The sequence below is a fragment of the Accipiter gentilis genome, chromosome 18, assembly GCF_929443795.1.
Source record: "Accipiter gentilis chromosome 18, bAccGen1.1, whole genome shotgun sequence".
NCBI classification, from domain to species: Eukaryota; Metazoa; Chordata; class Aves; order Accipitriformes; family Accipitridae; genus Astur; species Astur gentilis.
In genome coordinates, this window is record NC_064897.1 from 23,138,480 (window position 1) to 23,155,177 (window position 16,698).

General features: G+C 43.2%; 1 protein-coding gene across 1 annotated transcript in view; it reads left to right on the forward strand.

Moving 5' to 3' along the window:
• Positions 1-5,567: 5,567 nt before the first annotated feature.
• Positions 5,568-16,698, forward strand: part of STAB2 (stabilin 2) — an 84,884-nt gene continuing 73,753 nt past the window's right edge. The window contains exons 1-5 of the mRNA XM_049822434.1: positions 5,568-5,666; positions 10,084-10,217; positions 11,053-11,168; positions 14,935-15,020; positions 15,853-15,922. Coding sequence (XP_049678391.1) covers positions 5,583-5,666; positions 10,084-10,217; positions 11,053-11,168; positions 14,935-15,020; positions 15,853-15,922 — 490 coding nt within the window. The 5' untranslated portion in view covers positions 5,568-5,582. The remainder of the gene's footprint in view (positions 5,667-10,083; positions 10,218-11,052; positions 11,169-14,934; positions 15,021-15,852; positions 15,923-16,698) is intronic.

Below are 16,698 nucleotides of genomic sequence, written 5' to 3' on the forward strand. Positions count from 1 at the left end.
ATCCTTTGATCACATCTTAAAGCTGAAGCTTCTTACATGCAGACATTACACAAACAGGCAGATGCTAATTCAAACTACAAGTTTATTTTGGTGTATTTATCCAGCAGCTCATAACTGTGATTCATTTTATTCCAGATCTGTGCAAGCAATGTATGTTATATTTGTACGCCATTAAATATGAGATTCAATGATTCTGAAGAGTGTTATATCACCGGGAAGAGCCACAGTGTTCAAAAAAGTCAAGAACTTGTGCCAGGGCAGCACCTTCTGCATTTATCGTGCCATTAACTGGCAGCAACGTGGGACCAGAGCCTATGCACGGTCTACCAAGAACTACAGGAGATGCAGAGCAGAGACAGGGACACAAAGATGGCTTCAATATTCCTCTATGCCACCCACGCTTCCCAGTCCAGATCACTAAGTCTTTCCCTTCACCCCCAAGGCATTACCACCCAGGAGACCAGCAGCTTCGTCCCCTTCTACCTCTTGGCCTGAATGTCTCACAGCTGAACATGGGGAACGCTTTCCTCAAATTGGGGACTTATAAGTTCTGTATCCTGCTGGACCTGCAGGGCATGGGGCCTTACCTATGGCTTGAGCATGACACTCATTTTTTTAAGCCGCATGTTATTATAGCATGAAAGGGTAGCAGAGGTACCTGTGAGCAGCCCCTGATTTTGAGGTCATTCCCTTTAGAGCATGGTGCTGATTATAAGCTTAGCCTTACAGCTCCCCCACCTAACACCCCCTTAAAATTTGTAGTAAATAACATTGTCCAAGTTAGCGCCGGGTACGCTGCTTTCCTCATGTCTCCCTAGTAAAGCCCTCTCCGCCACGGCCTCAGCTAGAATGCCTTTTGTTTACAATTTCACCAGCTGAAAGCCTCTTTTGAGAACAAAACAAAACAAAAAAAAAAGTGGGGAAGAAAGAAAGCTGAAGAGGCCACTATGAGGATCTAATCTATGGCTAAGACCACCCCTTGACTGGCAGTCTGCATTGCCATCAGCTGTATGCATCATGAACGCATTCTGGTTTAGATCAGCTGTCTGTGCCTTCTCCCTCATTAACATTGATAAAAGCGATGGCCTCTGCCGGGCGCGCGGCATTCCTCAGCATACCAGCTGCAGCTCTATCTTAATGCATCCTATGGGCTTGGAGAATTAATTAGTTCTGATAGTCACCATGTTTCAAAATGATGGCTGTCATAACCCCGCAGATAAAATTACACACCCCTAGAATTTTCCACATTGCCCATTCAGACTCTCCGTAGGCCACCGTTGGCTTCCTCAGATGTATGGCACTGGAAAGATTTAACTTGCCAAACCTTTTTTTTAAATCTCTTTGTTACGTTCCAATTAAGCCTGTGTTAATCAAAGGCAGTATTTCCCAAATATTCCACCCCCCCTTTCCCCAAGCCTCCTCCTAGGCAACTTGATGTTTTATGCCCCCCTTCCTCCCACCTACAATTAGCATTCAGACGTTTCTCTTGGCAGAGCCGAAGCCTCCCTCCCCCTAGGAAGCTTTCTTCTTCTGAGCACATTTTATCTTTTCCTACCCCTCTGCAAGGTGCTTTAGCCAGTTTCCAAACAAAGAGCAAAGTGACTTTCCTCAGACATGTGGAGCCTCAAACCGTATTCAAACACCCCTGGGACGGTTTTCCTGCTGTGACTGGCTCTAAAACAGAAGCCACATACAGTAAAAAACAGTAATTCATTTATTTTCTGCTGCTTATTTTCAAATTACTAAGTAAGAATATTAAATTTAGCTCAAGACTGCCCTCACCCTTGACACTCTCGAACACCTCGCGAATAAGGTTGCTCCCCTGGGAGAGGAGCTGAGCTGCAAGTAGGGTGGGACATACCAGAAAAGCAATACCAGCTTTTATTACACAGAGCTCATGAATGTTCAGCCTGCAGTGAGTGCTCTGCTTCAAAATGGTTATATTTCTTTTTTTATTTCCTCCTCTAAAATGATGCTTTTGTCATATGATTGTTTGTGAAAAGGCTGAGCTTTGTATGAGTCTCAGAGCTCATCGTACGCTGTTCAGCCATCTCTGGTTGAGAGCGCTTCACTTTCAGAAGGTTCAGGGGAATGATACACAATGCAAGTCACGTAGTCAATCAATTTTAAAAGTTTTTAAATGCAAGAAATTCTGTGGTTATCAAAACTGTGCAGAAGAAGGTGAGTGCTGCAACCATCACGTCTGTCTCTCCACTGTTTTTTATTCACTTTTAAACAGACCTCATGCGCCAGATGCCTGGCTCAGAGAAAGAACAGCCAGCTCATTGTAACGCTAAAATAAGTTGCAGCACAAAACATTGTTTTCAAAAACACCTACATAAATGAACCATCACATTTTCTCTGGTTGGTTGATATTTTCAGCGCAGAAATAGGAGCAACTTGGAGAGAAGCAGTAGGTGGATGAAGAAAGTAAAAAGGCAACCAGCTCACATCTACTTAAAGTAGGAGCATCCAGTCCAGGAATGCAACAGCAGAGCAGAGGAAGGCTGCGACACACACGAGCGTACGCCACGGCACGTGGCATTTGCCGTATTACAGCACACACAATGACTATTACTAATCTTTTTCACCAGGCTGCTTGCAATGTGAAAATTTTCAGAGGTACAGGGGTGATTAGCAGCTGAGACAGGAAGCTTCCATGTGGCCAGCATATTCCCAGGGAGGCTTGGCTGGGCTCCTCCACATCAAACCGACCCCAGCTTTCAGGTGTACCCGTGCCCACAGTCACCGTCACTCCTACGTTCCTTGCTCTCACTTCCCTCACCAGTATCAACATTATTTTCAAAAAATCCAAGGGGACCAACTCCCCACACACATTTGTACTTTGCCATCTAAGGCTTCCAAAATTTTCACTTTCCTGTAGGAACCAAAGAGATCCAAGACATTTCCACCACTCCAGCTGGACACAGAAAGAGGCACGGCACAAAGCTAAAATAAAATACCCTGCTAAAGCCAGGAAAAAGTAAGAGTAGGAAACGCAAGAGCACGAAGGTCTCAGCTGAGCTGTATAAGCAGCAAGATAACGAGAAAGTGATAGCTTTGCCACCACAACCCTGGAGGAAGACGACCCCAGAAATACACCGCCAGGAGAGGACACAAACACGTCAAAAGGGCAGGAGCTGGAGGACGGCCGAGACAAAAGTCGGCACAGACACGGCGATGCACGGGGCAGCCCGTTGAGAGGCGAAATCCCCACCGGGGATCCCAGCGGCGCGCGGACCCCTCCGCGGCCCCCACACCGGCAGGGGAAGGGGAGGAAGGACTCAGGTCCCAGCCTGCAGACACCACCACCGTCGTGGTTCTAAAAGCAAAGGGCAAAACCTGGCAGACGGGATTTTCTGCCCACGCCAATGACACACCAGCACGGACAACAGCCCTTGGAGCCACCTCCACCTCAGGCACTGGCCAGGCTGGCATCCCAGCTCCCCGGCTGGCTAGCTGCACCGGCTGCTTGAACTTTGGGGTTCCACCTTCCCACCCCCCGAGACCCCGGGAAGCCCCGTCCTGTCTCCAGGTGACCCTATTAGCCTCTATTTCTGCCCAGAGCAGGGCAGGAGCTGGGCAGAGTTATAGTTAGAGCCTGGCACGGTCTGTATTCAACCCCCGCAAATGAGGAAAGTCCCCATCGCCAACACGAGGAAAGGGTGGCCGGTCCCTCCGGAGCAGGGAAAGCGATGGTCGCGGCGGTCAGCAGCGACACAGAGGGAGAGGAAGGAAAGGGAAAAAGGGTTTACTTCACACAAATGCCTATACGGGAGGTAAGAGCAGATAACGAGAGAGCTGATGCGTGTTACTTTTTATCTCGATCTACAGGACAGGAAAGGGATGTGCTTGATTTACGGCTCCTTTCATCGCTGCGCTGTCTGAAGTGGCAACAGGCAAGAAACCCGGCTGACCTCAAGCCGCCGCAGAAGCCGTCAGCTCCTGCCACCGCACACGCAGGGACCAGGCAAACGTGTTTTGCCCAGGTAGCGCAGACCCTGCCCAGCCAGCCACCCTGCCCGTGCTCCAGCAAGGCACACCTGCAGGAGAGGAAAGATAGGTTTTACTCCCAAATATCCCACGGAGGACGGGATGTGGCCGTGGGCTATCATCACACGGGAGAGGAGATCCTCCAGGATTCTGCTTTTTTGGAGAAAAACCTGAGCCATTCCTTCTGCCTGGCCAGATCGTACACTGTATGCAAAACCAAAGTAACATGAAAGGCCTTGACCTCCGAAAAGAGAAGCGGCACTTCTCAGGGCCGTATGTACCGTCAGCATGTACATCCCAACCCCTGGCTGCTATCTTGTCTGCATAAACAAGAAATTATTTACTTTCCTCATTGTATAGCAGAAAGGAACAGGATCTGACGAGCACACAGGAAACATCTTGCCCCGCCATCTCCTACCAGCAAGTTTGCAATATTCAGCTAGAGCACATAACAAAAGCAGATGAATTTGTGTATTATACACGTATCACCACTGAGTTCTTTAGGAAGACAATAAAGAGTTCAAGATAATAGGTTACAACTGCATCGAGTGTTATATTTGTGATCTAAAGGTGAATGTGGCATCTAGCCATGACTACAAATAGAAATTTGGGAGAAAGCACTATGTTTACAGCCACTGTGGATTCTTCAAAAACTTAACCTAGCTTCAAAGCACAACTTTGTATTAATGACAATGTCAGGGGCCCAAAGCGAAGCTGGCAAACTGGAGGCAGCCAAATTATTAGGTATTTAAGACATGGGAGAGGCTACCCTTACCAAACTGACCAGAGCAGCAGCAAAGAACAGTGCTAGAAAAGAGCTGAACAACTCTGAGAAGAGAGAGAAACAGTCTTGCTTTTGGCAAACCGAAACGTCTGTCTACTCATCCCTCCTAATCATATGCAAGAAACATAGCTGAGTTAATTATCCTCTGCTTAGCTCCAGGAAATCAGTCAAAATGATTTAACAAAAATAGTAAAAAGAGAAGGAAAAAAAAAAAATCCCCCTTTTTATCTGGCTAACCAAAGGTGGAAGATGTTCTTTTGGCCTCCTGAGATAAAGTCAGTGGTACTTCTCCCAGAACTACATTTAGGGAAACCACCCTTACATTATTAGGGCCGATAAGCCAGCTTCCAGAGATCCTTTGCTCTGCCTTAAATCAGTTGGACAAATGTAACGACAACAAGCACAGCAGTTACTCCAGTCCCCTATCCATGCGCACCTAAACGAAGAAAACATCTTCTGTCATAACAGTTCAGTGTCCTTGGTTTTGTGCTGTCAACAGCTTCAGAGAGAGGGATAAATGAACAGAGCCCTGCCAGGATATCCTGTCATTCAGTTAGGAAGGGTTTATTCAGCTTCGCAGTGAAAACTTTCAGCAAATACCCTGTGTTTTGGAATTTTTCCTGCCTGCAGGCAAGCTCCGCATGCTGCATCCTTCAGTCATTTTCCTTCAGAAAGGCAAGAGCCCTGTTAAAATATTTGCCTAAGAATGTAGAAGAAATAGCACCTCTAACAAACAATCACTTTACATCAGAATTTTAGTCCTCATGTCTGGAGGGCTCTGAAGGAAAAAATCAAATTCTTCACAATGGAAAAAAATTCAGTTGTTTTATTCTTTTTGGCTTTTTTGGCTGCAGTGAAACCGTATTTGACGTCACAAGTCCCAGATGAGGTAAGAAGCAGCTTTTTATTTAAGTAATGAATTGTCATGTGTCTGTATTACACTATGAGGTGGGGGTTGTTTCACTGTTATAGGGAGAATAGTTATCAGATATTGTATCTTATAGAAGACAAACCTACTTTAACAGTCACTGATGCATATGACACTGAATTATAAACTAAGAGCTCTATAATTCAGTCCTCTGAAATAACAGAAATGCATCTGTTTATTCCACATAAGAATTTGGCTCAAAGGGCATGCCATGAGTACACTGAAAAAGTCTCTTAAAAAATGGCAAATGTGGCAAAAGACTGTAGCTGACACATTCATCAAAAGCAGCAAAAGAAAACCATTAGAATTTCTGATAAGTCAGAAGATGAAAGCAGAAATTTTTCCATAGTGAAAATTATCCACTCTACTAACCACAAGGAAGAAATGCTATTTCAGATAGGTGGGGAAAAAATTCTAAAGAATTGAGCTTTTGGAAGTAATAGTACAAAGTTATAAATTTAAGTAAAAGACTTGTAGGCTTTTGGGGAAGTGGTGCATTTGCCATGGACAAATCCTACATCTGTGGAATTTCACAAAATCTGTTTTCACCACCCTTGTAGAGAGGCAGAAAGTGTTGGGTTACAAATCTGAACCAGGAGTTCCGCAGCAAGACATTCACTCATCTAAACTGTCTCACAACATGTGGCTTTAAATTCCTGCCTTTGGGAGAAAAATCACTCGTAGAAGACGAAACAAAAGGACAGGGAGAAATTGGCGGGGGGGGGGGAGAAGCCACTCACTTGCTGATTGCTTAGTTGGGTTTTTAAGTGGAAAAATACTTTGAAAAGTACAAACAAGTACTAGGAAATGTGTTAAACTTATTCCACCTTTAAAAAAAGAGCCACTAACAAATCACCTGTCTTCCATTTTCCCTAACAGCAAAAAGGGAAAATGAGGACATGGGAGAGAATGGAAATAACCCCACCATTCCAAAACAGTGTTTTATAGCTGGTGGTAGGGAAAGGGTATAACTTATTTTAATTTAGCTTTTACCTTTTCAAAATCACTTTGAGTTTTCTTGTTCAAAAAAGGAAATTTTGTGGAGTGCCTTTTTAATGACAACTCCTGCAATGAGATAATTTCAGCCACTCCTACCAATAGATTTTGCACCTCTGAACCTGAATATTCTACAAGCCCAGCAATTTATCCAGCCTCAGGCTCTTAACAGCTTACACCGAGCACCCGTGAGGAGCAGGGCTTCAGTAGCATACTTGGTTAAAGACTCAGAAAAGTCAGCCAACTCTCTAAGTTTATGATTCTTCAACATTAAAAGTACTGATTTGACTCAGTGGAAATGCCCAGAGGAGTTAAGGTGCCCAGCCTGCCTGTTTGTGCTGTGTTGGTACCTGCTCTGGTGCGTGAGTCATCTCTCATTAAGGATGGGCCGTTAAGGTGGCAGCACTGGCGCTGAGCGCCAGCATTTTGAAAGGCTTGAAACGTTCGAGCCCCCTTGTGTTGGTGCCTCGTGAGGTGGTTTTGATGGGAAGCAAGGCGCAGAGATGCTCTGGTTTGAGTTTGTGGGAGCCACCTTAGACCTGAAGCCCGAAGAGCTGGGTGGGTCCAGTGCCCCAGGGGTGCTGGGCTCTGCCGAGAGGGCAGGGAGGCTGCTCGCTCCTCCCGGCATGGCACCGCTTACCGCTGCTTTGCCAAATGGCCGATTGAGCCGTACCCACATTATACCCACATCTGGGAAAAGGTCTCATTTTTGTTTCAAAGACACCTGAAATGCATCTACACAACAGTAAGAGGTTTCACTACCCAAATACTTGAATGTTACCCAAATCAGATTTCAACAGTGCATTTATAAAGACTAAAATTTGACAACTAAATAGATGTTGAAATGTACTTATAACTGGGTGATGACTATCAAGTGGAGTCCCTCACAGGTCATGAAACTTAATCTCCTTGTCAGTGTCTGTGATACATCCTCACAATCTTCACTCCTGAAATGTGCTGCTATCACAAACATTGAAGGGCGATAACTAACAAGGGGAGAAACCGCTGGGGTGAGGGCTTCATGCAGGACTACCAAGCTGTGGCACATGTAGAAATCCTGCCCAAGGTGCCAGCGTACCCGCTCAGGCCAGCTGTGAGCTTCTGCAAAGGGGCTGCAGCATCCCACATGTGCCCGCAAGGGCCAACACTACCTGGACAGCACAGGGTTGCATTTGCACATATGTTTTGGGGGAATTCCTGGACAGAAATACTGGAGGATACCCATCGAGCGACACGTAACAGCAGTGCGATGGGCTCCATCCTTGGAAGCGGTGGCTTAGAATACACCCTGCACACCAAAGGACCTGAAGCTCCTGCCATGAGGCTGCTGCACAAAGGGTTAATTTGCCAAGGCGGGGGACAGAGAAGACCTTGGAGGGGGAGTGTGCAGGTCCCATTCAGGCACACAGGAATTGCCCAGACAGGCTGGGTCTGACGTTCCCCATCCAGGTGGGCTATTGGCAAACTGGGCAGGCTCCGGAGGAGGGCTGAGGGATGACTCAAGAATTGGGGAACGGCAGTCATAGCAGGCAATTGAAGAAATGCTATTTATTTAGGTGCACAAAGAAAATGCACTTTGATCTCAGACTGTAAGTATTCATAGGAAGGGAGTAGTGAACTCTGTAACAGAACAGATTCCTGCCTGTCGTGCAAGCTACAGAAGAGCAATGGCTGGAGACCGAAGCAAAACCATCACAGACAAATTGAGACAGAAGCAACATACCGTGGTTTGTTTCTCCACAAGTGACCATTTCCAAACCAAATGAATGCTTTCTAAACAATCTTCCTGTTCAAACTGAATTTCATGCAAGAAGCTCCGTTACCCTGTATTATGCTCCTCTGGTATAATTGTACTTCTGGCTTTACAATCTGGGAAGCTACTTAAACCGTCCACAGACAACTATTAATGTATGTAAATATTTTCAAATGGATGATGCTGCTAGAACTGCCCCTTACAGACATACACACACATGCATGCACACACAGTGGGCAGGTACAGTTTTTCAAGATAAACATTAAGCATTTCCTTACGTTGGCCTAATCATGATTCAGACATTGCCTTAATTGACTACGCGACTGCTTAATTGAAAAACCATTTAGAGAGTTCATTTCAATTCTATTGTGTCAGATAGGAAGTCTCTCATGGCCAATATTGCTTGAGTGAGTTAAGACCACCTAAATGGGTCCATACTTAGAGAACAGTGGATGAATGGTTATCTTGGAATAGAAAATGGAGCACTTCACGGTCCTTCCTCTCCAAGAATGATGATTTCATTTATTACTTTTTATTGTTTTTTAAAGATCGTATTTTGCATTAGATCATTTCTCACTCTTTGTGAATTATGAACTTACTTCTACAAATACTCACCGGGAAGAAAGAAGATGAAGCCAACATTAGATGGAGTTCAGCAAAGACTTTTTGCTTAAAAAAAGGTCGACTGTTTAAGTAGTAGGAAACAGATACTATTTTTGGTATATAGACATTTTCAAACCTATGATTTCTACAACCACAAAACACAATGCCATTGCTGTGACAATACTCTAAGCCTTTTCTCCTTTTTGCCGCCTTCTGAAGTCATTTGTCAGATTTGCGTTCTTAAAACTGGGACCTCCACAGTGAGGGGCACAAGCCCTTGGCAGTTGAGCTAGAGGACTACAGCCAGGTTTCCCAAGCTGGGCAGGTTCCTTCTGTGGCTTTCTCTAGATAAAAAAAAAGAAGACGCTGCTCTTCTCAGTGTGCTCTGGTGGGGTCAGACCCATAACTTCTACCAGATTTGAATGCAAAGCTAGACGTCATTCTTCTGTGCCAGTTTGAAGATACCAGCCATAGTCCTTTAGTTCAATACGGTAACGCTGATAATATGAAACCCACTTTTGAGAGGAACAAAGGCTTGTGCTGTGCTCCGTATGCACAGAGCCACGAGCAACTTCCTCCACACCTTATGTTTAGTTTTGCCGTTGAATGGAGAAGGCACTTGCCGGCACTTGTCTTTCTCCATCCTGCTTTGGGTTTGCATGGCTCCTCTAGAACTAACGCTCCATAGGCTGATGCTGGCTCAGTAACCTGGCTTTTAAGTCTGCTGAACTTAGCATTTGTCAATAAAGCATTCTTAGGAGAAATAGGACACTTAGTAGGGTTTATCTGGCAGTGGTTGGACATATTTAGCGCAGGGAAGACTACCGCAAAGCCCTAATATGTGGCCTATTACCTAGCTTAGCTCCAGAGCGGAGAACTCCTGCTGAACAGGACAGAGAGCTTGTGGCCACGAGTGAGCACAAAGCTGAGTTAAATCTGTCATTTTTCAGCAATGTCACTGGGGGCAGAGTTAAACCAACTCAGAGAACTTTTTCTTTCTTTTTAATTAATCTTCTCCTATTACAGATGAAGAAGCAATGTGATCAAAAGCTGCTCATTCGAATGAAAACTGAATGTGTACCTTGCTCGTTAAACCTCGAAACCCAGTGCCCTGCTGGTTACACCAAAATTACCAATGGGACCGGGATACCGGACTGCAGGTACTTCTTCTGTCAGAGATTTTTTCTGTGAATAGTGTTCTCCTTGAATTGGAAAATGTTAATTCATATTACAAATGCTCTATTCTATGAAATTTTCTTAAGGGACATTTATCATTGGCTTCACCAGCTCCAGAATTCAAGCTTCATTCAGAATACTTCAAGCCTACAAGCCTAAAGTTAATCAGCAAATGGTATAAGAGGAAAATAAACATTGCTATCCATGGCCTACCCGATTTTCTTTTAAGCGATATCGTAAAATCACTTCTTTGTGTATTCTGCATACCTGATATAAATGATATATATCATATGCTAAATATATATTATCATATAAGTGATATTTATATATCTTTCATATCATATGTTATCATACAAATCACAGATTTTTCAAACTGGGGATGTGTAGGGGGGGTAAAGGGCAGGAAGAAATATCTCCAAACAAATTTGAAGTCTTGCCTTTGGAAAAAAAAAAGAAAAGCAGTATTTTAGGGAAAAAGTAACTATTTCGAGCTTATGTAGCATTTAAAAAACCTTGATATTAAATAATTTTTAAATACTATTTCAGATCAAAACTTAGAGAAAACTGCTGTGCTTAGGTTGCAGAAATAAATATAAATATAAAAAAGATAAGTATATACTATGCAAAAGAAACAGCTTCACAGATCTTTTTAGACCTCGATGTGCAAGCTATGTTTTAATGAAGAAAAAAAGGCAGATCAATACAACTAAGCTTAAAGTGCTCTTGTATGACACTGAAAGGAGAGGAGGTTAAGAATTTCATTTTTCCCCACAGAAGGCTTTTAAGTACTTTAAAGCAGCTCCAACTTCTTTTCCTCAGGTATTATCTAGAAATTAAAACACACACACTTTCTTTTCCTGGATGTCGGCATCATTGTATGAAGGAATTTGAACAACCTGAGTGCTGCCAGGGACACTGGGGCCCAGAATGCATGGGTAAGCTCTTTTTTTTTTTTTTTTTGATAGAAATTGAGTAGAAGTAAAGCAGTGATTTTTCTTCTTTTCAGAAACTATTGCCATGAGAAGTTTGCTTCTCAGAGCTTATTAGAGGAGTAGAAATAATCAGCAGTTTTCAGCCAAAACTCAGAGGATTCAGAGACAAACCCATATTCAAAGCTTCATTTAAAAAGAAAAATTCATAGAAAAATTGAGAAAACTCAGGGAACCCTCTTGGTTTTGAGTTTTTCAAAACAAATCTTTTCAGTCAATATCTGCAAAATGACTTTTCATTCAGAAGGCTTTCCACAACAGATTTTAAAACCTAAAATTTTCAAACCACAAGTTTAAATGTTTCATTCTAGGTCAAAAATACCCCCACCTGAGTCTGAAATTTTTCCAAATCTCTTTAATTCTTTACTTTTTGATGCAAGGATGGTTTTTTCTTTCAGCTCAACTCGAAACAGTTTTTCCCTCTAAGTTTTTTGAACTTCTAGCAAATGCTAAAGGCCATTACTGAAGCAGGGGTAATCAGCAGTGCCTCTCGTCCTGCTGCCCCTTCCTCAGGAAAAGCCTTTCAGCATCTCCACAAGTGCATCAAACCCCAGGCTACTGAGCTGGGCATCAAAACCCGCAGAGGAAATTTCCCTGCCCAGACAGGGCGTTTCCTCCTTCAGTTAACAGGGTCAAGGTCCGGTTCAATGTCTGTGAAGTCCTTTTGTCCACAAAATAGATTAAAGAAATACATCATTCTAGCCCAAGCTATGATACCAGTCCTTTACCTACTAAAGCAATATAGTCAAACCCCAACTTACAGCTACTTCTATAGAAAAAACAGAAATAGCCGAGGATGTAGCGTATGGGCACGTCTTCTTCTGAAGATAACCACTCGTGTGGTGATTTACCATCTTTCCATTAAATGCAGCCTAAGTGCCCGGTAGGAGGAAGGCAACGCTACGCACGATCATCATTCCGGGTGCGCCGGGAGGCCACGCGAGGGGCATCGGTATTTCTGGAGAGGGGCAGAGCTCGCTGCCCTGCCTGTGGGAAGGAGGCTGCAGAGGCAAGGAAGCCCTCTCTTCCTTCAGACAAACTTCCTGGCCCCAAAAAGCAAAGAATCAAGGTCTCGGCATTGTTTCTGCTGTCATTTGGAGGAAGAAAAAAGATCTTTGCGTTTTTCGCAATCTCTCTAAGAGCATATGGCGCGCCTTGAAATGTTTGGAGGAAAGCCGGTCCTTCCTGAGGCCAGAGAAAAATCCCTGACTAGGGGTTTACTTCACATTTAGCATCTGATGGCAAGGACAAAATTAGGTCTTAAATAGCATTCTGACTTCCTTAAACGATAGCACACGCTGAAACACACAGTGGGAACGAAAGATGCTTTGTCCCCTTCCCTCCCCACAAGCCCCCCCCAAGCCAACCAGCCACACATCTATCCCTCTGTAAAAAGGCACCAAGGAAAAAGGGAAAAGGACAGCGGGAGGAAGGTCCAGGGGAAAAGAGCACAGCCTTTTAAAAAGGCCAAGAAGAAAGATAAGAAACCTAATTCTATCAACTCATATGGTCCAAAATACATCTTTATAAGTTCTACCCACTGCTTCAGCCTGCAGGGAGTCAGATGAGGAGAAGTAATCCAAGAGGCTGCATTTGAAAACACTTGGGAAGTGCTGAATTAAACTCTATGAGGCAAAAAAGCTGATAGATTTAAGCTCCTTTGGCCTAGATATCAAGATTTGGCCTTCATACTCTGACAGCTGTCAAAGCTAAGCAGAAGCATCTCTTCCCTACTACTTTTCAAAAAACATCCTCAACAAAAGCAAAGGTCTCGCTTCTCCCCAGCACCAGGCTGGTGGCAAACGGCTGTGCCAGCATCGCTCCAGTGTCCCGGCACGGCCTCCTGTGGTCCTGCCGGCCAGGGGAAGCGCTTTATCTGCCTGACCAAACTCTCATAACTACATGGTAATTTGCTACACTTCTGATAAAGCTGTCCCTTGGTGGTGGTATCAAAACAAGAGAGAAGAGAGTGTGAAGACAAGGGGAAGTGTGGTGAATGCCAACTGCAAAAAACCTGTTTTGTCAGCAATTGTAAAGTACGTTTTCCTCGAAATTATACCCTAAACTCTGAGTTTTCTCTGTCTTTGCACATTCAAATAAAAGCATCAGTGCAAGTAAAATTGTTTCCCTTCAGAGCAAATATTAAACAGTTTGCACCTGTGTCAGCCCAAGAGATGAGATTTAGCTATCACACGGTAGCCAGGAAACAAGATTCACTAAAAGCTACTTGAAAGATTCTGTAAGTATATGTATTTATTACCTTACCTAAATTCTGGCTATTTCATCTCAATTCTTAATAAAACTTTTTATTTCAGCAAGTATGTGATAAACTGCACCAAAATTTTCATCTTCAAATTTATTGGTTTTTCACAAGAAGCTTACTCAGATCCAACAGACCTCACAGAGTCATTATTAAGGAATAAATTAAGAAATATTAACAGATTGGTATAAAGCCAAAGCCTTCACTAAATTTAGGTGTATATATACACACATCTACTTATTTGCTCATCACTGTGTCCATAACAAATTCATTTTCATGAAAACTTCCACATGACTTAAACACTCTAAATCAGGATTAAATTACTCAGTGGGAGCACAAATCCAGTGCTGCCCATCTCCACCTACACAGAACAAACTGAGACTCTTCACAAAGCAATAAATCTATCAGTAAGGTACAGCAGAGAACCTGTGAGGGCAGTAGGAGTTTGATACATTTAGATACCACCTGCATCAGGATTATGGTACCTAATGGGAACTCCAGTTATGGGAAGAAAGGGCTTATGGAAGGGAGTTAATAAATCATTTCCACAGGGAGGCTGCACAACTATAAAAGATAAGGTTATCCCTACAGGGGGGGGAACCTGACAGAGCAATCTGACTGAAAATTACTGTAACGTGTATTTCCTATAGGCAATCTTTCAGTAAAAATTTGAATATTGAAAATTTTCAGCCAAATTTTAAACTATTTTCATTTGGAAATACAGTCATGATTTCTTATCCTCTCCTGCTGGCTGGGGTTTTTGGTCACCATCTGTCTCACCTGGTATACCACTACCTATAATCATGGTTTTAGCACCAGAGGATCTGAAAAGCATAGCACATCTTTGGCACCCAAGTTTTACTAGTGACCACAGCCCATTGGACAGAAGTGGGTTATGAGATACACGAATTTCAATTTCCAAGATCATTTAAATCAAATATCACAGTCTTATGGGAGGTAGTGGGGAAGAGGAAAAACTTTCCACATAAAGCAAATGCAATTTGTGGGGGAAAAGAAAAAGGCTTATTTAAACTCGAACTTAGCATCAAATAGAATTCTGACAGCAAATTTTCAGAGCTGTATTAACATAAAGAAGAAGGGGTCGGGCAAACTCTGCTTGCATCAAAAAAGCTAACAGTTTAGAGTGCCTGCAGATAGAGATGGATTAGCAGGGCCAAAATCAATGTGGTACTTAAGAATAAAAAAAAATATTTTTTGTGCAATCCTTTGATCACCGTCACTAGCTTAAGTTCCCAGGCTAGAGCGGGTGATGGTCTCTGCTGAAGCTGAGATTCTAATGAAGAGATTTGGGCAGCTGCAAACAGCAGCCGTCACTCGAGGTCCCTGCCTGGCCCAAAACCCTGCAGCCTCCGAGGCTGCCCCCCCTAATGTGCAAGGGGAGCAAAAGGGTCAGAGCAAGCTGGCTGATGGCTTAAACTTTGTCATTTCTAGCATGTCCCGGAGGAGCTGCGTCACCCTGCAGCCGGAGAGGACGCTGCTCCCAGGGTATAAACGGGGATGGAACGTGCACTTGTCAGGTACGTCCTTTCTTTCAAACGAAAAAAATGTAACGACAGCATGTAAGCTCTGCTAAGAAACACCGCATATTACATTGTATAAATGCATTAAAGTATTTCAGAAACAGCAGAGATGATCTGCTTGGAGTTCATTTTTTGCTTGGATTGCACTAATCTTCACACTGTTATTTCTACAGACTTGAGCACGTTCAGGTGAAATTAAAAAGTTCTTCCGTCTTGCCTTCCTGAAACAGTTGGTTTGAGTTCCTCTATTTTTTAGAGTGTGCTACTACTTATGACTTTTTGCCCTAATTAGAACGTACTTATACTTGGGACTACACTCTCAATACAACGTCCCTTTGCTGAGGGTGCAATGTGCAGTGCTTAATAACTTCAGCCAAAAATATTTTTTAAAAAAACAATTCACATGAATCTTTCCTACCTCCCCCTCTACTGGTTAATCTTTCCATTACATCAAAAGCACATCTCCTGGGGACAGGCAAAAGAGAGACAGAGTGAGAAGCAGTCAGAAAATACAAGCTAACAATTGTAAGGATGCTTTAGGTATTAGGCTTGATTACTGTTCTTTATTGTTAACTTGATATTCAGAACATCTGATTTGAAGCATAAGATCTAAAAATTATTTTTTAAAAAGCCAGAGAGAGGAGGGGGGGAAATCATTCAAAAGACAATGTTTTCTAGATTGCAGTAGTTATTTCTGATTTGCCGATTGAACCTTTTGTGTTATTTTCTTTCGGCAGCTAAAGATGCTGTTTTCAGGCTGCTAAGCTTATCAATCTGTATAGAGGTAGATGAGAAACTTATGGTTTGATTTCCATTCTATAATTCACAGAAAGGGTTTGGTGGGACAGCCTGTGAAAAATGTGCTGAAGATAATCTCTTTGGTCCTTACTGCACATCAGGTAAGATTGAGCTTGCTTTACTGAAGTGGGGATAAGGTGGGCGAAATCTGTATTCAGACACTAAGAAATCACAGTGAAATGGGTAGAGGGTCTAAGGGTTTCCCATCAAGAGTTCCCGTCTCTCTGCTTCAGGGACACAACAGCGAAAGAAAATAGGCAGCTACTCAATTCCTCATTCACAGTGGGGCTGGATTCAACTCAGGACTGTACAGACAACACTCTCAGTGTAGCGCTACAAAAATATCTTAATCTTCTCTTGAATATTTTTTTTATAGCCAACAGTCAAATAAATTAGGGATTGGAATTATCTGTGTGTTCCTGGAGGTATGCCTCCCTGTTAGCCCATTATTGTGTTATCCACTTTTCACCCTAAATTATGGATTTGCATTTATTTGATCTAAATACAGGAGGTTGTTATGGTACTTAAAACATTGGGTGGGAACATATCAAATGCATAATTTATAGTGGCTTACAGTGTTTTGGTATGGTTTCTAAATACATCTACAAACTGGACCATCTGTATTAAGGCACGAAATATGGTATTTAAATCAGTACATCCGACTCAAAAAAGGCCATTTTGAATCAGGCCAACAGTCCGTCTAGCCTAGTATCCCCTATGGGAGGCCAATAGTTGACATCCAGGGAAAGAGTAAAAGCAGCCAGAGACTGCATTCAAATTCTAGTGTTTAAAGGCTCCGCCTGGATCCATCCTTCATAAATTACCTACCTTGGCTCTGAGTCCAATTTGCTTTTACTCTCCACAGTATCCTGTGCCA